This window comes from Pelophylax lessonae, assembly GCF_965119305.1.
Source record: "Pelophylax lessonae genome assembly, chromosome: 9".
Taxonomy (NCBI): domain Eukaryota; kingdom Metazoa; phylum Chordata; class Amphibia; order Anura; family Ranidae; genus Pelophylax; species Pelophylax lessonae.
Window position 1 is genome coordinate 104463662 of NC_138776.1, and position 23428 is coordinate 104487089.

The 23428-nt window shown below is 45.7% G+C and overlaps 1 protein-coding gene across 1 annotated transcript in view; it reads left to right on the top strand.

Moving 5' to 3' along the window:
* Positions 1–21418, top strand: part of NSMCE4A (NSE4 homolog A, SMC5-SMC6 complex component) — a 53670-nt gene extending 32252 nt beyond the window's left edge. Inside the window, exons 10-11 of the mRNA XM_082269133.1 lie at positions 11675–11750; positions 21260–21418. Of these exons, the coding sequence (XP_082125259.1) occupies positions 11675–11731 (57 nt within the window). The 3' untranslated portion in view covers positions 11732–11750; positions 21260–21418. The remainder of the gene's footprint in view (positions 1–11674; positions 11751–21259) is intronic.
* Positions 21419–23428: the final 2010 nt, after the last annotated feature.

The following is a 23428-nucleotide window of genomic DNA, read 5'->3' on the forward strand; positions in this document are numbered from 1 at the left end:
GTAGATAGCCATCTTATTTTCTGTGTTTTCACTATGGATCCCATTATGAGCATGTGTGAGGAGATCCTCCTGATGTTGCTGACGCTCGGAAGGCATAGAGAATTGCGTGAGAGGACCAGAGTTCATCGCTAATGGACTCATTCATTGATGCAGGCAACAGCATGTGGTGAAATTTGTGTTTTTTCAACATTTTTATAGGTTTAAAAAGTATCAAATGTTTTCCCCTTTAAAATGCAAACGTGGGTTACTGTGTTTACAAGCATTTGGCATTTAAAATGGCAGTAAACTACAGTCCTGCACGCAATTTTTCTGCTTTCAAAAAATGCCTATAATCTCAACTGCCTCTAAACTACTATGACTGAGTGTACATGTACACATAAGATAACCTAGAGGAGAGTTCAGGAGCTGCTGAAAAAAATGCCCAACTGCTCCTAAATGTCTGTTTAGCAGCTGCAGTGTACATGAGGCCTAAATACTGGAGCCAGCAGATTTTGGAGAAAAAGTAAACACTTCTAGAATCAATCAGCTAACTAGCAAATGTTTGGACACAGTGTGCAGGATTTTCAATTGGTTCAAATTCTTATCTCATTCCCTGTAGCGGCCCCTTTGGCATCGAATAAATAACGAGAGGAGAGCTTCTGACGGGTGCAGTACTTTTATTCCTTTGCATCAAAGGTGTGTAGGAGGGTTGAACGTTATTCTCTTTAACACCTTGAGCACCGTAAACCATGAATACCATAAGCACCATGAAAACTGTAAACGACATACAATACATTTGTTTACAGTGATCACCAAAAAGGGGGTTACAAGGTTAAATTACAAATGTGAAGTTACAAGGTGGATTACAGTTGTCTGCACACATATCTAAATGACATTAAAACATCTAAGGAAACATGGCCAACATGCAGGATGCTTTGGATTATCTATAGCATATTTAAACTAACAGCATGGACACAATTTATGTTTAACAACATATATACTTCTATATATATATATATATATATATATATATATATATATATATATATATATATATATATATATATATATATATATATATATATATATATATATATATATGCACTTTTACTGCGTACCTCGCTCCGCTCACCAAGGGGTGCTAAACAGTGGTGGGATTCAAAAATTTTAGTAACCAGTTCCGACTTTCCCAGCAGAATGACCAGCGTGCCCCCTTTCAATGCACAGTGACCAGCGTTCCCCCTTTCAATGCAGAGAGACCAGCGTTCCCCCTTTTAATGCACAGAGACCAGCGTGCCCCCTTTTCAATGCACAGTGACCAGCGTGCCCCCTTTCAATGCACAGTGACCAGTGTACATGCCCCCTTCAATGCACAGTGACCAGCGTGCCCCCTTTCAATGCACAGTGACCAGCGTGCCCCCTTTCAATGCACAGTGACCAGCGTGCCCCCTTTCAATGCACAGTGACCAGCGTGCCCCCTTTCAATGCAGTGACCAGTGTACATGCCCCCTTTAATGCACAGTGACCAGCTTGCCCCCTTTCAATGCAGTGACCAGTGTACATGCCCCCTTTAATGCACAGTGACCAGCGTGCCCCCCTTTCAATGCAGAGAGACCAGCGTGCCCCCCTTTCAATGCACAGTGACCAGCGTGCCCCCCTTTCAATGAACAGTGACCAGTGTACATGCCCCCTTTAATGCACAGTGACCAGCGTGCCCCCCTTTCAATGCAGAGAGACCGGTGTGCCCCCCTTTCAATGCACAGTGACCACAGCATTGCCCCCAATCATTGCAGAGTGCCAGCCACAGCATTGCCCCCAATGATTGCAGAGTGCCAGCCACAGCATTGCCCCCAATGATTGCAGAGTGCCAGCCACAGCATTGCCCCCAATGATTGCAGAGTGCCAGCCACAGCATTGCCCCCAATGATTGCAGAGTGCCAGCCACAGCATTGCCCCCAATGATTGCAGAGTGCCAGCCACAGCATTGCCCCCAATGATTGCAGAGTGCCAGCCACAGCATTGCCCCCAATGATTGCAGAGTTCCAGCCACAGCATTGCCCCCAATTGCAGAGCGCCAGCCACAGCATTGCCCCCAATGATTGCAGAGCGCCAGCCACAACATTGCCCCCAATTGCAGAGCGCCAGCCACAGCATTGCCCCCAATTGCAGAGCGCCAGCCACAGCATTGCCCCCAATTGCAGAGTGCCAGCCACAGCATTGCCCCCAATTGCAGAGTGCCAGCCACAGCATTGCCCCCAATTGCAGAGTGCCAGCCACAGCATTGCCCCCAATGATTGCAGAGTGCCAGCCACAGCATTGCCCCCAATGATTGCAGAGTGCCAGCCACAGCATTGCCCCCAATGATTGCAGAGTGCCAGCCACAGCATTGCCCCCAATGATTGCAGAGTGCCAGCCACAGCATTGCCCCCAATGATTGCAGAGTGCCAGCCACAGCATTGCCCCCAATGATTGCAGAGTGCCAGCCACAGCATTGCCCCCAATGATTGCAGAGTGCCAGCCACAGCATTGCCCCCAATGATTGCAGAGTGCCAGCCACAGCATTGCCCCCAATGATTGCAGAGTGCCAGCCACAGCATTGCCCCCAATGATTGCAGAGTGCCAGCCACAGCATTGCCCCCAATGATTGCAGAGTGCCAGCCACAGCATTGCCCCCAATGATTGCAGAGTGCCAGCCACAGCATTGCCCCCAATGATTGCAGAGTGCCAGCCACAACATTGCCCCCAATGATTGCAGAGTGCCAGCCACAACATTGCCCCCAATGATTGCAGAGTGCCAGCCACAACATTGCCCCCAATGATTGCAGAGTGCCAGCCACAACATTGCCCCCAATTGCAGAGCGCCAGCCACAACATTGCCCCCAATTGCAGAGTGCCAGCCACATTGCCCCCAATTGCAGAGCGCCAGCTACAGCATTGCCCCCAATGATTGCAGAGCGCCAGCCACAACATTGCCCCCAATGATTGCAGAGCGCCAGCCACAACATTGCCCCCAATGATTGCAGAGCGCCAGCCACAGCATTGCCCCCAATGATTGCAGAGCGCCAGCCACAGCATTGCCCCCAATTGCAGAGCGCCAGCCACAGCATTGCCCCCAATTGCAGAGCGCCAGCCACAGCATTGCCCCCAATTGCAGAGCGCCAGCCACAGCATTGCCCCCAATTGCAGAGCGCCAGCTACAGCATTGCCCCAATTGCAGAGCGCCAGCCACAGCTTTGCCCCCAATGATTGCAGAGCGCCAGCCACAACATTGTCCCCAATTGCAGAGCGCCAGCCACAACATTGCCCCCAATTGCAGAGTGCCAGCGATCCCCGCGAGACCCATGCACTTACCTCACGGACGGTCTCGCATTCGGCTCCCCGCATCTCCGAGTCCTCCCGCGGCGCCTCCTCCTCGTCCAATGGCACGGTGTTTGCCTTTCGGCCAATCAGGAAGCTATTGTCACAGAATGGGCGGGTCGGGCGCACTGCTCCGCCCCCCGGCCGCCACGTCTGCCCGAGCGCGGGACATTCAATTGTCCTGCACGTCCTCAGACGCGCAGAGGGATTCAGCCGGTTCTGCGAACTTGCAGAAAGTTAGCCACCGGTTCTATGGAACCGGTGCAAACCGGCTGAATCCCACCACTGGTGCTAAAACTTTAAACCTTAGAAATCCTCTCAGCAGTCATCTTCCTGCTCTGTATATAAAATCTGAGTCATAGAAAACTTTTACCTCAGAGGGAGTAAGAGGAGTGGTCTAGTGGTTCTGCTGATTAAACATTCCTCAGGGAACCAAAAGGAAGGCAGAAAGGTTCCACCTAGCAGTAAGTGCTGAACACAGATTTACAGTGATAAGTGGACAGTTACACTCCCACCAAATTATGTAATGATGAACATAACTTAAAGAGTCATACATAATTTACAGAACATAGCCATGGCCGCTATAAAACATGGTACATCATACACAATTTAGCTTATAGGTACCTCTGTAACTGGCTACTGTCTTGTGTGGTGGTGTGCTAGTGTATCACTAAAACTGAACTTATTTGCTTTCTATGAGGACTACTAGCTTTTGAATAGGACGTTCAATAATTGAAGGTTTTGATACATAGTCCTTCTTATCCTGCAATCTTCTGTCACCTACTAACACCTTGACTCGACGAACTAGACCATCCTTTTCTATTGTAGTTTCAATTACACGTCCTAGTTGCCACTGGCATCTGGGAGACATATCTTCTTTGATTATGACAATGTCATTTACTTTGAGGTTACGTCGAGGTGTGTGCCGTTTCTGTCTTGTGGAAACACTCATGAGGTATTCCTTTTTCCACCGACTCCGGAACTGTTCTGCTAAATACTGTACTCTACGCCACCGTTTAGCTGCATATACATCTTCCTTTACGAATTTCCCAGGTGGAGGTAATGCAACCTTAGATTTCATCAGGATAAGGTGGTTTGGAGTTAGAGGTTCTGGTGCCTTGGGGTCATTGATTCCATCGACAGTTAAAGGACGGCTGTTAACAATGGCCATGGCTTCATAAAATAATGTTCTAAGAGAAGCATCGTCTAGTCTACTTGAACATTGGACTGTTGTAGCATTTAGCACATTACGAATGGTTCTAATTTGACGTTCCCAGACTCCACCTGCATGACTCGCGGAAGGAGCATTGAAGATAAACTCACACTGTTTATCAACTAGGAAAGTTTCTAGTGCCTTCAACATGACACTCAACCTTGCTGCGGTGACTGCAGCTGAGAGTTTAAGCCTTGGGATGCTCACAATCTTCGTTGGTGCGACTCTTGCTTTAGCCATTACAAAGCTGCAATGGACTTGATCTCTGTCATTCTTGTACCTAAGGTACGAACAGGCACCATATCCTACGTTGCTGGCATCGAAAAAGTGGTGTAGTTCCACTTTCACTCTGTTACCGAAGTCTGGGGGATGTTAACGTCTGGGTATCTTGATTTCCTTTAAAGCTTGCAGACTACTCTTCCAGGCCTCCCACCGTGGACATAAGCTCTCAGGAAGTGCTTCATCCCAACTGATGCCCCTGCGGCAAAGCTCTTGAAGAATGCACTTGCCACTCAGTATGAAGGGGGCTATGAAGCCTAGAGGATCATAAAGAGAGGCTACAACTGACAGGATACCACGATGAGTTGAGGGTTGATCCTTTATGTCAACACTGAAACTGAAGGTGTCGTTTTCAATTGACCACTGAATGCCAAGTACTTGTCCTTCTGTTGTTGAGTCTGGGTTAAGTTTGACAGGTACACTAGTTGTTGCTCTTTCTGACGGAGCTATACAGGACAGGACGTCCCTTCTATTAGAGATGAACTTAAGCAGTCGTAGGCCAGCATTTTTACATAATCCTTGAGTTTCGAGGATTAGGTTCGAAGCTTCACTGACTGTTGGAACGCTGGTTAGGCCGTCGTCGACATAAAAATTCTTCTCGATGAAGGCTGATGCTGAGGGTTGTTCTGACTTGTATTGTCGTGCAAGATACTTAAGGCCGAAGTTGGCACATCCTGGAGAGGAACTGGCACCGAAAAGGTGAACTGCCATTCTGTATTCTTTCGGTTCTGTTTCCAACTGACCGTTCTCCCACCAAAGGAACCTTAAGTAATTGCGCATTTCTGGGGGGATGTAGAACTGATGGAACATCTTTTCAATGTCGCATATCACAGCAACTGCTTCCTTCCTGAAGCGACAGAGGACTCCCACTAGAGAATTTATCAGGTAGGGACCTGTCAGCAAGGTATCGTTTAGGGAGATGCCTTTGAACTTTGCTGAACAATCAAAGACAACTCTTCACTTGTCTGGCTTCTTGGGGTGATCAACCCCGTGATGTGGGATGTACCACACTGTCTCTTCCTCTGATAATGAAGGGGCTGGTTCTGCATCACCTTTTCTGATGGTTTCTTCCATGAATGCAGTGTAGTGTTCATGGTACTGTTTATTTGCCTTTAATCTTTTCTTTAGATGATGAAGTCGAATAAGGGCCAGCCTCTTATTGTTTGGTAGTGCCAGTTGACTGTTGTCTTTGAAGGGTAACGGCATCTCGTAGTGTCCATCTTTCCTTTTCATTATGGTTTCAGAGAGAAACTGCACAAAGCGAACGTCATTTTGAGACACGTACTTATCTTCATAATTTCTTTCAATGAAGTCCATTTCTAAAGCCTTTTAACACATCAGTGACTGGGGGCATTGGCATTTCTTTTACTGCGACTCGGTGTACAAAGCTCTGGCTACCCTGTCTATCAAGATGTGGATTTGCTGATCCTATAATGCTCCAGCCAAGCATAGGTTTTTGAGCGAAGGGTTCATTTTCGGAGCCGATAACAACCTCCAAGGGAGCCAGTGCTGATGGGCAGTCATAACCGATCAGCAGTCCTTCTTCGCAGTCTTGAAGTGGCTGTAACTTGTTTGCCAAGTGTTTGAGGTGTGACCACTGGAGTGCAGTCTCCTTAGTGGGGATGTGAGACATATCTACTGGAATGAAATCTCTCGTATAGGCTTGAGGGAGTTGGACTTGAGCTTCAGAGTTGAAGCCACGCACTTGCAGACCATGAGCAATTTGGCTTGATATAACTGTGTCAACCGCTGTCATTGTGCTGAGCTTTAGCTGTAACGGCTTGGTGCTCACACTTAACTTCGATACCAGGTCTGCCAGAATAAAGGTTGAATCACTCTGCGTGTCAAGTAAAGCATAAGTGTGGATTTCCCTCTGAGGCTCCGCTGTAGCTGACAACAGAACTGGAACAATGCAGGATGTGGCAGAAGTATGTCTTGTCAAAGTATGGGACATAACTTTGGGAACGTTGTCGTTTACCTTATTTCCCATGCCTACTGGATCATCGTTTGATGTTTTGACAGGCTCAGTGTTTCTCTGTATGTGCAAACAGGTTGGATGACGTCGACTGCATATACTGCACGTGTGTCTTACTTTGCAGTTTTTTGTAATGTGGCCCTTTCTTAAGCAACCAAAGCAGAGGTAGTTTTCATGAATGAAGGCCGCCTTTTCATCGATGGTCTTTGCTGCAAAAGTCTGACATTTAGCGACACCGTGTGTTTCGTCTTTGCAGACTAGGCAAGGTGGTTTTGGTCTTGTAGCTAAGATCTCTGGAACGTTGGAGGTGGAGGGCTTCATTTGAGTGCTTGTGTTGAGCGCCTTGGCTCTCTTGGGAATTCTCTCATCTGTAGTCTTGATACTGAGGAGGAAAGGAGAGGCAATGGGGTTGCATGCAATCTTAGCTTCCCTTTGCAGGAACTCTGTGAAACGAGCAAAGGTTGGGTATTCTTGAGACTTGTCAAGCTCGTCCACAACAATGCGACTCCATCTGCGCACGATCCATTCAGGCAGTTTCTTGAGAAGCTTGTGGTTTTCTTCACATTCATTTAGAATAGCTAGGCCTTTAACATGAGGAATGGCCTCCACACAACCTTGAAGGAAATCCGCAAACTCTCTTAATGCTACAGGGTCGTTTGCTGATATCTTTGGCCATTTAGCCAACCTTTCTCTGAAAGCTGTTTGCACTATGAATGGACCTCCATACCTGTCCTGTAGGATTCCCCAAGCACCTAGATAGGCATCTTCTGAATTTCGGTAGAAGAACCCTTCCACTGCCTTATGAGCTTCACCACTGAGATACCTCTTCAAGTACAGCATTTTTTCGCACACAGGGAGTGGTTTCTGATCAATCAGCGCCATAAAGGATATCTTCCAATCTATGAACTTCAAAGGATCACCTGTAAATACAGTTGGTTCAGGTAAAGGGAGACGGTTGCAGATGAGCAGACTTGCAAGTCCTGGGGTTAGACTAACTTCTTCTTGAGGTCTTGACACCTCAAGTGGTGAATTTGAAGGATGAAATGGCACAGCTTTTGGATTCAAAGAGGTTTGAGGTTTTATTATTTTTACAGAGATATTGCACCTTGTGGTCAGTCTCCTGTTTACAGTTTTCAAAACTATCATAGGCGTGGTAGGCTTCCACCCTTGCTGCAGCTACTTTGACTTCATTTTCTGCTTGTAGCTGTTGCAGTCTTGTCTTTTCCTCCTCTAACTTAAGTTTAATTTCTGCCTCCAGTTTGCTCAGCTTTGCCTGTTCTATCTTGGCTGCAAGATCTGCTTCTGCGTCTGCGCGTTTGCTAGATCTGGAAGTGGCTCTCGAGCTTGCGTTGGAGTCTGGTAATGACTCTGAGAGGACAGTTTCTGTTTCTGAGTTTCCAAAGACTGACTCATGCTCTTCTTTATTAAAGCGGAGTTCCAGCCATTTACTCACCTGTCCAACGGTCCAGCGATGCGGCCGCCCGAAGCCTCGATCCTCTCCCTCGGCGCCGGCATCACTGCTGTGGGCACCCGGCTGTGACAGTTTGCGGCTTCACAGCCGGGTACCCACTGCGCATGCGCGAGTCGCGCTGCGCGTCTTGATTTCCTGGCAATCTTCTGGGACCTCTGACGTGTCCCAGAAGATTGCAGGGAGGGAGGGGGAGAGGAGAACTTCCGTTCAGGGCGCCGCGGCGCTCCGAGCGGAAGTGGGAGCGGGTACCTGTCAAAACTAGGTACCCACTCCCTCCCCAAAAAAATGACATGCCAAATGTGGCATGTCGGGGTCAGGACTCCCTAAAGCGGAAGTTCCAATTTTGGGTGGAACTCCGCTTTAAGCACCATCCTCACTTTTTCCTTCTCAAGTTGATCGTTAAACATTTCATCTACATTCTCTAGCCGCTTGCTGATGAGGTTGCAGATTTCAGCCGTTAACGCGGTTCATGCATCCATTCTCTTAACAACGTATGGGGTAGTGGAATTATTTCGGCACATGGACTCATACTGTTGGTGTACTAACGCTTCTTTGGCTTTAATCTCTTTCAATCTTGTATTAAGATCTTCAGTTGAGCAGAAATCCTTTAACTTTGTCCTAAATTCCTTTGCTAGCTCCTTCCAAGAGTTGTACACCTTGTTGAATGCCTTTTCATTTTTCTTAACTGTTTTAACTGTTCCTTCGTGCATTTCTTTGCCCTTTTCTGTTAGGCTTCGCTCTCTGGAGCTGGACCGGACCTGTTGTGACTGTGTGGGTTTGTCTGTTTCTTCAGCAGGTGACAACATTTTGTTCTAGTGTGCCTTTGCCTTTCAAGTGTGTGTGCCTGAAACCTAACTTGAATGAGTGTTGCCTCAAACTTGCTACTAAGCCCTATGACAGAAAACAGGCATTTACACTTGTAACTAAGGATTAGCAAACAATGCATACAATACGACAAAATGTTTTAAACGAATATACTGCTGACACTTCCTAACCAGACAATTAACCCTTTACGTAACTAGCTGCAGTTTAGTGGATTAGGAACTTGGAAGATAGCTTTGTTTTAAATCTGACACTAGGCCTCTAAACACAAATATAACAACTTAATCACTGCTTTAGAAAAATATTAATTATTTGGCTCGCATACTAATTAAGGGCGGCTTCCGGATCACATATAAAGAGCCCGCTATATTTAAAAGTCCACGTGACACGTTTACTTTTCAGCCAAGTCTCTGTTGCCAAATGGCGTCCGCATGTGTCCTGCGGGGCGTTGGGAAGCCTTTAATCGCAGTTTGATGAAGACTGCGACGCAGCCGATGATTCACTTCAGTGACGGGTTTTTACTTCAGTGTCGGGTCTCCACCGCAGTGACGAGTTTTCACTGTAGCGGCCCCTTTGGCATCGAATAAATAACGAGAGGAGAGCTTCTGACGGGTGCAGTACTTTTATTCCTTTGCATCAAAGGTGTGTAGGAGGGTTGAACGTTATTCTCTTTAACACCTTGAGCACCGTAAACCATGAATACTATAAGCACCGTGAAAACTGTAAACGACATACAATACATTTGTTTACAGTGATCACCAAAAAGGGGGTTACAAGGTTAAATTACAAATGTGAAGTTACAAGGTGGATTACAGTTGTCTGCACACATATCTAAATGACATTAAAACATCTAAGGAAACATGGCCAACATGCAGGATGCTTTGGATTATCTATAGCATATTTAAACTAACAGCATGGACACAATTTATGTTTAACAACATATATACATATATATATATATATATATATATATACAGTAAAACCTTGGTTTGAGAGTAACTTGGTTTAAGAGCGCTTTGCAAGACAAGCAAAATTTTCAAATAAATTTTGACTTGGTTTACAAGCGATGTCTTGATATACAAGTAGCCTCAAGTCACAGCTGAATATAAAAGAGAAGAAAGGCGCCTCTAAGTGTAGTAATATGGTTACATTTAATGAAGGTACAACATTTAGCAACTCACATGGTTGATGATTGGAACAGGCACATCTAAGTATGCAGGCATCCAGGCTAAAGCTGTCCACATAGACCATCCTCCACACCGCCATCTACGTCATCCCTTCCATGCTGCCCCTCGCTTTCAGATCGCTTTACTGCAGGGTGGTCTTCCCGGTCAGGATTACAGACTGGCAGCAGGCGGTGCAGAAGATAGTCCCTGTGGACAGCTTTACCCCGGATGCCTGCATACTTAGATGTTTCTGTTTTATTCATCAACCATGTGAGTTGCTAAATGTTGTACCTTCATTAAATGGAACCATATTGCTACACTTAGAGGCGCCTTTCTTCTCTTTGATACTCTGTAGCTCCTACTGGATTTTGCTTCTAATCCCCTTGTGGAAGCGGCTATTTGTGGATGGACATTTTATGGTTACACAACCTATCGCAATGCTATAATCTTTTTATATGGACTATAAACTGAAGGATTTATGAATAAATGGTTGTGGAACGAATCATCTGAGTTTCCATTATTTCTTATGGGGAAATTCGCTTTGATATAAGAGTGCTTTGGATTACAAGCATGCTTCCGGAACGAATTATGCTCGCAATCCAAGGTTTTACTGTATATGCACTTTTACTGCGTACCTCGCTCCGCTCACCAAGGGGTGCTAAAACTTTAAACCTTAGAAATCCTCTCAGCAGTCATCTTCCTGCTCTGTATATAAAATCTGAGTCATAGAAAACTTTTACCTCAGAGGGAGTAGGAGGAGTGGTTTAGTGGTTCTGCTGATTAAACATTTCTCCGGGAACCAAAAGGAAGGCAGAAAGGTTCCACCTAGCAGTAAGTGCTGAACACAGATTTACAGTGATAAGCGGAGAGTTACACTCCCTGTGATTGCATCTATAGCTGGCCATACACACATAGATTTATTTCACTAAATGAAAGAAATTTGAAAGCTTCCTCCATTGATGCTATTTAGCACGGATGGACGAACCCTTGCTGCGGCTATTGTATTCTGACAGCCGATGCTGGAAGGCAAAGTAAGCAAATTAAACTCCGGCTAAAACCTTTTTCTACTTTTTGAAAGAATGGAAAAGGGTTTGAACCTCTGTCTGGTTTTTATTTCTGTGCTGGTTCCTGTTGGGGAGTTTTTTTTCCAACCTCCGCTCACTTCCTGTCCTGGTGCCCATTGTCAGCTGGAAAGTAATCAATAAGAATCTGCTGAAGTTCTGTTTCAATGACCCCTGCATTGCCCTGATTGGATAGGCCATACTCCTACACATCATTTTTAGTTTAGTTGATGTTGAAAATGGATGACAGTTTTGTGTTGTTGCATATAAAGCTCGGTAATGTCAGTAACTCCTCATTTATTTTGTATGTTTAGCGTAGTAAATATGTATTTTTATTTTTTTGTTTTCTAGGAAATAATAGAAAGTTTTGAAATTACAGAACCTATGATCCCTGATCCCCTCTCATAAAATGACCATAAGTGTTTCTGTAAGTATTCATTTTTGTATTGTGGTCATTCTTTTCAGATGTTAAATGTTTTCAGACCTGTCACTTTGACCTGTCTCTTGGTCCTCCATATTTAGTGCAGAGCCTTTAATTGAATAAAAAATTGTGTAATTGCCTCTGCTCTAACCCAATGTGGTGTTTTTTTAACCCCTGCAGTTTCTTACTTGATACATGTTTGAGTTAAAGGAAAGCTGACTTTTTAAATAAGGACACTTACCTGTCCAGGGATCCAGCACTGTGCTGTTCCTATCCAATTCTTAAATGGGCTTCAGATCCAGACGCCGGCATCTTAACTAAAGGAAAACCGGCAGTGAATCTTTGCGGCTTCACAGCCAGCTTCCGACTTGGCCCAGGTGGAGTCAACCGGTGGGTTGTACAGTCCTTTGTGAATGGTCCCGCAGCCTTCTGGGACCTCTGATGTGTCCCAGACGGTTGCGAGGGAAGGGAGGGGGGGCAAACTTCCACTTGGATCAATGCAGTGATCCCCCCTCAAAAAAGTGGCAGTTGTTAAAGGGGAGGTAAACAAGCGGAACATTCCCTTTTGGGTGAAGCTTTAAAGTGTTACTAAATCCATAACAATAAAATTAGTCTGTATATGCAGTAAAGCATGCTTGTTATACTCACTGTGCAACCTAAGGGGTTAATTCTCTGTACTGTAATGTGTAAAAAGACTGTTTGATCTTGTATGCACAGATCCTCCTCTTCTTCCATAGACTCAAGAACATGTCCCGATAAGACAGAGCCTTTGGAGTCAGGCTGCACATGCTCAGTTTGGTGTGCATTGCTAGAGAGTTTTTTTTTTTTTGGGTAGAGTGCATGTGATCAGCACAGGGCCAATTGGCCCTGTGCAGACAGAGGGTCAGGGGGCCTGCATCCTGACAGGACAACTCAGTGCAGTATAAAATTTCCTCCTACAAGCTTTAACTAGTGCTCGGGTGACACTTATAGAAGTCACAAGACTGCTTTATACTGCTTATGAGAAAAGGTATTTAGCAGTATATATTTACTAAAATAATTGCATTTTCATTTACTGTGGGAGACCAGATATAGTGAATGCAGGGTCCTGGGTTTAGTAAAACTTTAAGCACATGTAAATAATATTTATAAAGCCATATTTATATTATCCTTTCAACAGGGTCTATGATGTATAGTATATTCATGCGTGAAATTAAAAAAACAGGATATGCTATAATTGGAGGCTGTAGTTTGTCTGCTTGTATACATTGCCAGTTTAGGACTGCATAATCCACAAGTTGACTGCTGCTAAAACATTTTTTCTGCATGGTAATTGGCCTCTAACCCCTCCCCTCCTCCCTTTTCACTTTTGCTGTAAGAAATACCCTTAATTGTCCGAAGGTAGCATAACAGAACAAAAAGGTAATATCCGGTTTAAAGTATAGCTAAATTCAAGAAAAAAATTGACTATATTAGATGTAGTGGCTGCATAGGTAAGATGTAATATATTACAGTTGTTTCTAGGTTTGGATATACTTTAAAGTATAGCTAAAGGCAAAAAATGTTTTCTCTTTCATTCATCGACGGACACAGCACTCCATATAAAATAACTACTGGGTTATATTACCTCCTCCAGGAGTAGGACTTGGCCGACATCTCCCCTACTTCGATGGGGAGGATTCTGTCTGGAGCGTTACCCGCATCATGGAAGGGTAAGTCCCCCCTCTCCCCTTTGGCTTTTTTTTGGGGTGGACGCGGGTAACCTCCAAGGACAGCTGCACCTGCCTGCAGGTTCCCTCTTCCCATCCTTAAATCCCTCAGTGAGTTTGGATTCCCCCCCATTCCCTTTCCCCTCTGTCTGGACCTGAAGTCTGGTGGGGGTCCCAGGGCAGAGGATGCAGCGAAGACCCCTGGAGTCTCCCCCACTATCCCCACTCTGTCAGGGTCCTGGGATAGTGTATGTCCGGCCCTGGTAGTCTGGAGGGGTCCCTGTGTAGGAGACCCCTAGGTGCTTGCCCTACTTTCTGCAGTGTGGGTATAGTGCAGGGGATTCCCAGTGCAGAGTGTGCAGCGGAGTCCCCCCTAATGTGTGTCCTACCTTCGGGGGGGGGGGGGGGTGGTCCCTTACAGAGGGTGCAGCATTACAGAGGGCACAGGAAAGATCCTTGCAGCATGCCTCAGCATTTGTAGCTGATGGCGGCCATTTATCCTTAGTCTGGGTGGTCTCCAGCTGGCGACCATGTTTGTGTAGCCTGATGTCATGGGGGCCATTTTCCCTTAGTCCGGGAGATGCTGAAGAAGACCGAAGCCTCGTGGGGATGCCGAACCTCCCCTCCTTCTACCTTCTGGGGGCTCCCCTTGCAGAGGGTGTAGCATTGCAGAGGGTGCAGGAGAGATCCTGGTGGCATTTTTCCCTTAGTCTGGATGGTCTCTGGTTGGCGGCCATGTTTGTGCAGTGGGATGATGTCACGGGCCATTTTCTCTTAGTCTGGGAGATGCTGGAGAAAACTGAAGCCTCCTGGGATGCCGAAGCACCTCCTCTTCCTCCTTTAGTTTCCTCTTCCTGTCCCCAGCACATATGAAGAGGGATAGCGTCCATGATGATGCTGGGTTCGAATTCTAAGTTGGTAGGGTTAGTCTTTGGGGGTCCCTGTTATCTCTCTCTATATATATGTATCTATCTATCTACCTATCTACCTATCTATCTCCTGACTGATAGGTACCCTGAGCCTTGAGGGGATCCTTTAGTGGTGCCAAAAGATCATTTTTGTACTGCAAGGTCTTCCTTTCCTTTTGGATCCTCAGGGTTACATCTCCCCCACTGACCCCCTCCATGGAGGTGGCAGGTCCCCTGGAACCCCAGCTTCCCATGGTTGCACTGACGTTGGTCCTGCAGTCCTTAGTGTCCTGGGTGTAAGTGGCTGTGGGCAAAGGCCGAGGAGGAAGTGTCCCCCCGCCTTTCCCTGCCCAGTCTGTCTCATCGGATTCTAAGCCTGATGCCGCTGTGGATGCGGCCCGTCCAGGGTGGCTTAATATTACACCCCCAGATCCATCTAATAGCGAGGATGATTTCTCCATGGTCGCAGCGAATGGAACGCTTGACACACTTATCACTGCAGTGTGTGAGAATTGAAAAATGGCGGACGCATAAGTCACCTCACACTCCAAAGGTGTTTCCTTATGTGCCTTATTTTGACAGGTTTTTCTGTAAGGAATGGGAACAGCCCAAATTATCCTTTGTGGCCACCAAATGTTTTGCTGTACGTTACCCTTTTGAGGAGTCAGTTTAAAAAAAGTGGACTAGTCCACTAGTGGTGGACCCTCCTGTTTCCAGGTTGAACAAAGCTACCATGATTCCAGTAGAGGAATCCTTGTCCTTTAAGGACCAGGCTGACAGGAAAGCAGAGGCTGTGGCACGCATGTTTACTATGGCTGGTTTGACATTGCGGCCAGTCTTTGCCTCAGCCTTGGTGTCTCAGACCTTAACTGAATGGGCCAAACTTTTGTGGCAGGGCCTGGGGGATGAGCAGGTCCCCGCTGCTTCTGTTGATTTAGTGGACCAGTTGGTCCATGGGCTGCAGTTTATTTGCATTGCAGCTTTGGAATACAGCTCCTGTGCTGTCCAAACTGGTGATGATTAGGTTCTTGCTGTGGCTTAAAGAGGAAGTAAACCCTCCTCTGACACTTTTACCTATAGGTAAGCCTATATTAAGGCTTACCTATAGGTACTGTAAATATCTCCTAAACATGTAACGTTTAGAGGATATTTATCTTACATGCAGCCAATGACGTCACTGGCGCATGCGCTCTGAAGGAACGGCCGCTGGTGCCGTTTCTTCAGAGCCCCGTCCCGTGACTGTCGGCTCCCGCGCGCGCGGGAGTGACGTCACCGCGGCTCCGGCCAATCAGATGGCCGGATGCCGCGATCCCGGAAGACGGGCGACTGGACATGTCGCCCGTCATACAGGTGAGCGGGCGGCACGGCGGGGGCTCGTTCTTAGGTAAGTATTTCATAATGAGCTAGTATGCGATGCATACTAGCTCATTATGGGTTTCTCTTTCAGGTTGCATCAAAAAAAAAAAAGTGTCATGGGTTTACAACCTCTTTAAGAATTGGTCCGCAGAACAAGCCTCTAAGGAAGCGCTCATTGATCTGCCCTTTTATGGTGATCGCCTGTTTGGGGCTACCCTGGATGACATCATTAAGGGTATCACGGTGGGGAGGGGGGAGAGTACCTTCCTGCCATAGACTAGAAAGAATGAGCCTCATCATAGACGGGGGCTCTCCTTCTCAACACATAGAAAATTATTTTGTGCTTCTGGGATGGAGAATAAGAGAAATATATCTTTCAAATCTTCCCCGGGAGGTTCCAAGCATCCTTGGTCTGGTAAGCCTAGAGCCAGCTTCTCCGGACCCGCAGACAAGGCCCCTTCAGCATGAAGGTCTGCCCTCACCCATTATTGGGGTGGGGGAAATCTTTGCTGGTTTTTGGCCTTGTGGACCTCCTTCATGAGCATCAAGGGGATCCACGAAATTATTATTTTTGGGGTACCCAGGAAAGGGGGGACAAAGCTTGTCCTTTTCAGAATTTTTAGGTCCTAAGACTCCTTGTGCAGATGTATTTCCTGTAAAGGTTCAGGTGATGTCTGAACCACCTAAGGTCTCCCCTATCTCTGTTCAGGGAATTGATTTACCTAGGTCTGATTCTAATTCTGACTAGGGTTGTCCTTCCTCTGGACAAACTTCAGGATCCACAGGCCGTGATTTACCAGCTGCTGTCCCACAGATAGTTCTCTCTCCCATTTTTGCATACAGGGTCTGAGTCTGGTAGTATCCACCTTCAAGACATTTCTGTTTGCACAGTCCTACATGCAGGTTCGGCTCCACAAACCTCGGGATCCACCTGTGGCGAGATCACGGTTCCTCTGGCAGATGTCCAGTGGCCACGGCAAGGCCAGTATCATCCTCTGCTTAGGCTTCTTCTGCAATTCCTGCGAGGAATCAAGGGCGAGGATCTTTCAATCAGTCTGGCGGCCATAAAAGTCCCTTGGGGATTTCCTCTCAGAGAAGACCAGTTGTCCCAAGGGCTGATCTACCATCCTGCTTTAAAGTCGCTTGTTTTAATGGCTTAGCTATTGAAAGCCAAGTACTAAGGGATAGAAGTCTGTCTGGATCAGTGATCCCTACTATGGTGAAGGCGAGGAAGTTGTTTTCCAGCAAGATATACCATCGTACCTGGAAAGCGTATATTTCTTGGTGTGAGTTGATTGGCGCTCATCCTCGATCCTTTTCTGTGGCTCGGATCTTAACCATTCTTCAACTTGGATCAGAAGTTGGCCTTGAGTACCATCAAGGGCCAGGTGTCTGCCCTAGCAATCTTCTTTCAGCGACCCTTTTCCACGCAGTCTTTAGTTTGTACCTTCATTCAGGGGGTCTCGATATGTGACTCCACCTGTAAAGTCTCTTGCCGCCAAATTTAGTACTTTCAGTTCTCCAGAAACTTTGAGAATATTCGGGACATTCCCTTGCCTACGTTATCCCAATCCTGCCCAAAGTTGTCTCTGACTTCCATTTGAATGAAGACATTGTGTTGCCTTTCTTGTGTCCCAAGCTGACTCATCCCAGGGAATTTGCTTTGCATAACTTGGATGTGGTTCACGCGCTTCGGGTGTATCTGGCAGCTACTGAGTCCTTTACGGATGGAACCAAGGAAAGAGCTGACCGCTTCTTCGGCTACCGTCTCCAGATGGATCAGACAGACAGTGACTCAGGCCTATTCCATTAAAGGTCAGGTTCCACCTTTCCCTGTCACGGCGCATTCTACTCAGACGCTGAGTACTTCTTGGGCCTTATGTGGATGCTTTTATTACAAGTTTGCAAGGCGGCCACTTGGTCGTCGGTGCATACCTTCACAAAATTCAATAAGGTAGATAATTTGGCATCTGTGGATGCTTCTTTTGGCCGCAAAGTTTTGCAGACTGCTGTTTAAGAGGGGCTGTTCCCTCTTGAGGGGTGTTTTTTTTTTTTTTAACTTTTATTTTTCATATGGGGCTCCTGTGTCATGGTTAAGGGCTCTTATGTTTATGCCTTGGCTTTAGTTTAGCCTTGGGTTATTTTCCCCACCCCTTTTTTTTTTATTTTGGCACTGCTTTTGGATGTCCCAGTAGTTATGATTTATGGAGTGCTTTGTCCAGCGAAAAAGAAAATAGGATTTTTGTTCTTACTGTAAAACCCATTTCTCTTGAGTTCATCGACGGACACAGCTCCCACCCTTCTAAGGAGTTCTGATATTTGTAATACTGCTTGCTACTAAACTGATTACCTGGAGCAGAGAGGGGGGTTATATACCAGCTGAGGACGTCCCATGGGCGTAGCCAGGTGTTTTTGGTTCTGCCTAGCCCTACTCCTGGAGGAGGCAATATAACCCAGTAGGTGTGATAAATGGAGCGCTATGTCTGTGGATGAACTCTGAGAAATGGATTTTAGGGTAAGTACAAAAATCCTATTTTTAGTTTTGGATAGAGTGAAGAGGGATTAGAGCAGTGTTTCCCAACTTCGGTCCTCAAGGCACTCTAACAGGCTAGATTTTAAGTATTATCTTGGGGAGATGCAGACTAGAATACTGCAATCACTGAGCAGCAAATGATATCACCTGTAATGTATTTCAGTTTTCTTGCAAACCTGGCCTGTTAGTGTGCCCTGAGGACTGGAGTTAAGAAACACTGGATTAGAACACCTGTCAGTTTTTATTGCTGTCTGTGCCCCCGTTAGAGAGATTTACCCTCTCTATTTGTCATATTTACCATTATGATTTAAAGTAAAAAAAAATCCCACATTTTTGGCTGTCCCCAGAAAAGTAATAGATGGGAACTCTTCCAATGGGCATACTAATTCCGGTGACCTGGGGGGTCCTCAAAGAATTCCCTTAAGTTGCACAGATTTCTTCCCACTTCCTGTTTGGCTATGGGACAGGAAGTGACGCAAAATCTCCGCAATGGGACACAGATGGTGGGGAAAAAAAAAAATCTAACAGGGGTTATAACCCTCTCTTGGTTTATCCAAAATGAAAAAAAAAATGTTGCCTTTTAGTTCTACTTTGTTTCTTTTGCTTTGGCACATTGCCTTTCAACATAGCTGTCCCATGAAATCTTTACGGTAGTCATTGCACTGTTGTTGGTGGGAAGATGGCGTTTTCTAATATTAGTGTCCTGCAGTGTCCCTAGAAGAGCAGTAGACTTTATCAGGCTTTAAAAATATTAGTCCTCATGGATACCATAGTCAGGGGCATACAGCAGATTACCGTGGTTGCGATCGCAGGTGTTGGCGAACTGCTGCGGCTGGGAAACCTGCACAGAGAAATGACAGACTTACACAAGCCACAGCTGTTCACATGTATCTGCACATCCAGCAGGTAACTGAGGTTATGTCTGACCCTTATTGCAGTCTTTCTGCATCCAGATTTGCTCTGTTCCTAACCCCTGGATGTGCAGATACATACGAACAGTTTGCTTATACCTGTGATCTGCTGATTCTTGCCGCAGGAATCTGCTGCTTGCCTCTAGTCGCCCATCTGAATGTAGTCTCATTCGGCTAATGTGACCCCAGTTCTGCCAGAGAGGCGCAGGTGAAGGCAGTGTAGGCGGCCAGCGTTCTCCTTATCGACCAATAAAATAATTGGTTGTTAGGAGGCCAGGGGCTAGAAGATTGTAATGGTGCACAGTGAAAACATGGCTTTATGTAAATAAAAGGCAGGCTTGGAAGTAGCGGACACTAGTGCGCTGCTATGGTGACTGTTGTGTCTCAGCATCGATTGTACCTGTGACCTTCTTGTAGACCCAGTCTGAAAGTGTGTGCAGCAGGTTGAATGATGACTTTAACAGATCGTTTACTCAATGAATAAAGACTCCAGAGGTGTTCTCCAATGCTTCTTTATGCTTCAAGTTAGCAAAGGCATAAACATAGAGACTTTTCCATAGGTAAATTTCCAATGAAGTTACACAGCTTCCACACTCTGCAGTCTCCTCATAACAACTAAACAAAGTGGAGTTACAGCAGGAAATGGAGGTGGGAGCAACCAACTAGCCAGAAACAGCAGGGGTGCAAGGAAGATACCAATAACATAGCATAACATAACATGTAATAACAACTGCTAGACAGTTAAAGCTGCGTGGCAGCACAGTGACCTAATAAAATTAAATAAATGTGGGCTAAACTGCTGCTTCCACCAAATCAAATAATCACTTGAAAAATCGTAAATAGCTTAACAGTGAAGCGGTGCGCTGTTGTAATTAAAATAACCTAATAAATATGTAATCAATGTAAATCAAAGTTGCTCAGCGCAATAACATACATCAAATTCAGTGGAAAAAAAAACCTATATACAGAATATTAATTTGAAAAATGTCCAGGGAAAAAATTTGCAAAAAACTTTCCAACCAATGTGTTGATAAAAAGTCTTAAGCCCATATAAACATTAAAAAAAACAGTAAATAAGATTGTAAAAATCTTCTCTACAAGTTTTAATAATGTGAGTGCAATAGATGAAGTTGTTTTATAATAAAGTTTAATTATTTAAAACTTACTTCACAATGAAATATCCTATTTGTGGAGCCAAATTACTACTGATAGAGGAGGCTTCCAGGGGAGACAGAGGATTCATTTGGAATGTTTTGCTGACATTGAGAGTTTAAATCCTATTTCAGGTGAGCACGCATTGCACCTTGAGGTGGATAGAAGGTGGTTGGTCTCCACAGCGTAATCGCTATAGATCACTGAAGATCTTTTTTTTCAATGGACTGTGGAGCACTTTGCATTGTGGACTCACAGATTTTATTAAGTTCACTTGGGAGCAGATTTTTACGTATTTTTCACTATTGTTAATGTTTATATGACTTTTAGGACTTTTTATCATCACATTGGTTGGAAATTTTTTTTGTAAGTTTTTTTTTCCCCTGGATTGCATATGTTTTTTCACTGAATTTGATGTATGTTATTGCACTGAGCAACTTTGATTTACATTGGTTTCATATTTAGTATGTTAGTTTAATTAGAACAGTGCACCACTTCACTATTAAGCTAAAAGGCAGGCTTAATCCACCCACTGGCTTGTATACAGTTTTTGAGGAATTGTAGGAATTTTGCCAAGGCACCTCAGGGTGCCTGGGCACCCTGGTTAAAAAAAGCTGGTCTAAAGAAAACTGACACCATGGGGTAGGATTGCTAAAACTGGAGCACTTCGATTCTGGTGCAGCTGTGCGTTGTAGACAATCACCGTCTAATGTCAGCTTGTTCAATTTAGCTTTGGCAATAAAACTTGGAAGCTGATTGGTTGCTATTCTGATCTGCACCAGATTTTGCATTCTCCAGTTTTAGTAAATAACCTCCATGGATAGCACTGTAGACACACAATCACAATATTTTCCATGTAATATTTCTATACTATAAAGGCTAGATATGTACTGGAAATCTATGTTTCTACTTAATTGTGTTAAATTATATATAACATTAATTTGTGTGTGTTTGGGTTCTCTGCTAGGAGAGCTGCTGTCGGAAGAGTCTTGCGTATGTCAGTGATGCCAATGCAGCTGGACCATGGAAGGATTTATTGCAGTTTTTTCAAAGATTATATTGTCAATGATCTGCCACCCTTACCACTTTCTGTTACTAAACATGATTGGTAAAATTGAGAACTTGGACCACAGATTTTTTTTTATAACATTACAATATTATTTGCACTTTACACTTTTATTCATGAAAGTTGCTCTTCCCATGTAAAGTATATGTTATGCTGGCATGCTGTACTTGCTGCTTGCGTTTGACGTTTTCGCTAAATGTTCTGTGATCACTAGTTTTAAGATCACAGTTCAGCCTTTCCTGATATTGTAAGCCATGTTCCATTTTACTTGTATATTTTTAATTTAACTTCACTATTTTTTTAGATTTTTCTATAACTACAGAAAAGTGAAAATTGAAGAATGTTTTGTTCTTGATTAAAAAAAAAAAAAAGTATTGTTGGTCACGACCAGGTTTATATATGTAAATTATATTTACAAGTATTTTCTGTATATTCTGTGCCACTTTAGTAAATATGTTTTAAAGTTTAATGTCTAAATAAACAACTTTTTTCCAGGACTGAGTTGTTAGATAACCATATTCTGGGCTTGACAAATCCCAGGCGCCAGGTCGCATTTGCAAATAGAAATTGCCTCCTGGCGCCCAAGCTTTTGTCAGCCCATTCACTTGTTGGCACCAGGCATGAGTAATTCCTAAAGCTGCTATCCCTCAGCCTATCGCATGCCAGTACCATGAATGTCATGCCCATTATGTCTCTGCCCACAGGCCAAAAGCGTGGAATTTCTTCTTACTCCCATTTATTCCAGACTGTGCACCCATTTTTTTCTCTGGGTGGGCTCTGTTGGACCTCCAGTTCCGGGTGCAGCTAGCAAGCTGGCATGCGGAGACAGAAAGGGGGGTACCGGGAAGACGACAGAGGAAGAGAGCAGAGAGAGGCGGCCAGCATCTGCTGGTACAGTGACTTGTCTCATGTATAGTGTAGTAGAGGTGCACAGACACACATGGGTAGCCATTTAGTGCAGGGTGAGGATAGCCCAGCTCCCAGTGTATGTGGTGCGGGGAGCTTCTTCCTTCAGGCTCTGCCTTGTACTGCATGTATTCAGGGCTGAGCCCTCTGTTCATCTCCCATCCTCTTCTAGGGCCCCTTCACACCATGGAAATAGAGGTCTCGGCAAATGTGTACAGTACAGTGTTCAGGGGCCCCAGCTGCTATGTCATCCCCCCCCCTCCCCAAAAAAAAACTACATACACATGCTGTAGGTGAGTCTAGGTGGGAATGCTGGAACTGGTGTGTACAGCATCATCCCCTCAAGCCCCATGATGGGAGGGGCATCAACCGCGCCCCCATGGTGAGCGGGGGGGATCAGCGGAACCCCCATGGTGAGCGAGGGGGGATCAGCAGAACCCCCTTGGTGAGCGGGGGGGGGGGGGGATCAGCGGAACCCCCATGGTGAGCGGGGGGGGGGTCAGCGGAACCCCCATGGTGAGCGGGGGGATCAGCGGAACCCCCATGGTGAATGGAGGGATCAGCGGAACCCCCTATGGTGAATGCAGGGATCAGGGGAGTCCCCTGTGGTAAGCGTGGGGATCACCCTCTATGACAGGGCTCGACAAATAAGCTGGCTCCTAACTTTTTTAGTTGGTTCCTAGATTAAAAGAAAATTTGTCAACCCCTGACTATATTCACCCTGCATCTAGGCAAGAAACCATGATGGGAGGGGCATCAACCGCGCCCCCATGGTGAGCGGGGGGGATCAGCGGAACCCCCATGGTGAGCGAGGGGGGATCAGCAGAACCCCCTTGGTGAGCGGGGGGGGGGATCAGCGGAACCCCCATGGTGAGCGGGGGGGGGTCAGCGGAACCCCCATGGTGAGCGGGGGGATCAGCGGAACCCCCATGGTGAATGGAGGGATCAGCGGAACCCCCTATGGTGAATGCAGGGATCAGGGGAGTCCCCTGTGGTAAGCGTGGGGATCACCCTCTATGACAGGGCTCGACAAATAAGCTGGCTCCTAACTTTTTTAGTTGGTTCCTAGATTAAAAGAAAATTTGTCAACCCCTGACTATATTCACCCTGCATCTAGGCAAGAAACTCAATCCATAACTGGGGTATCAAGCTTCTCATGTTACT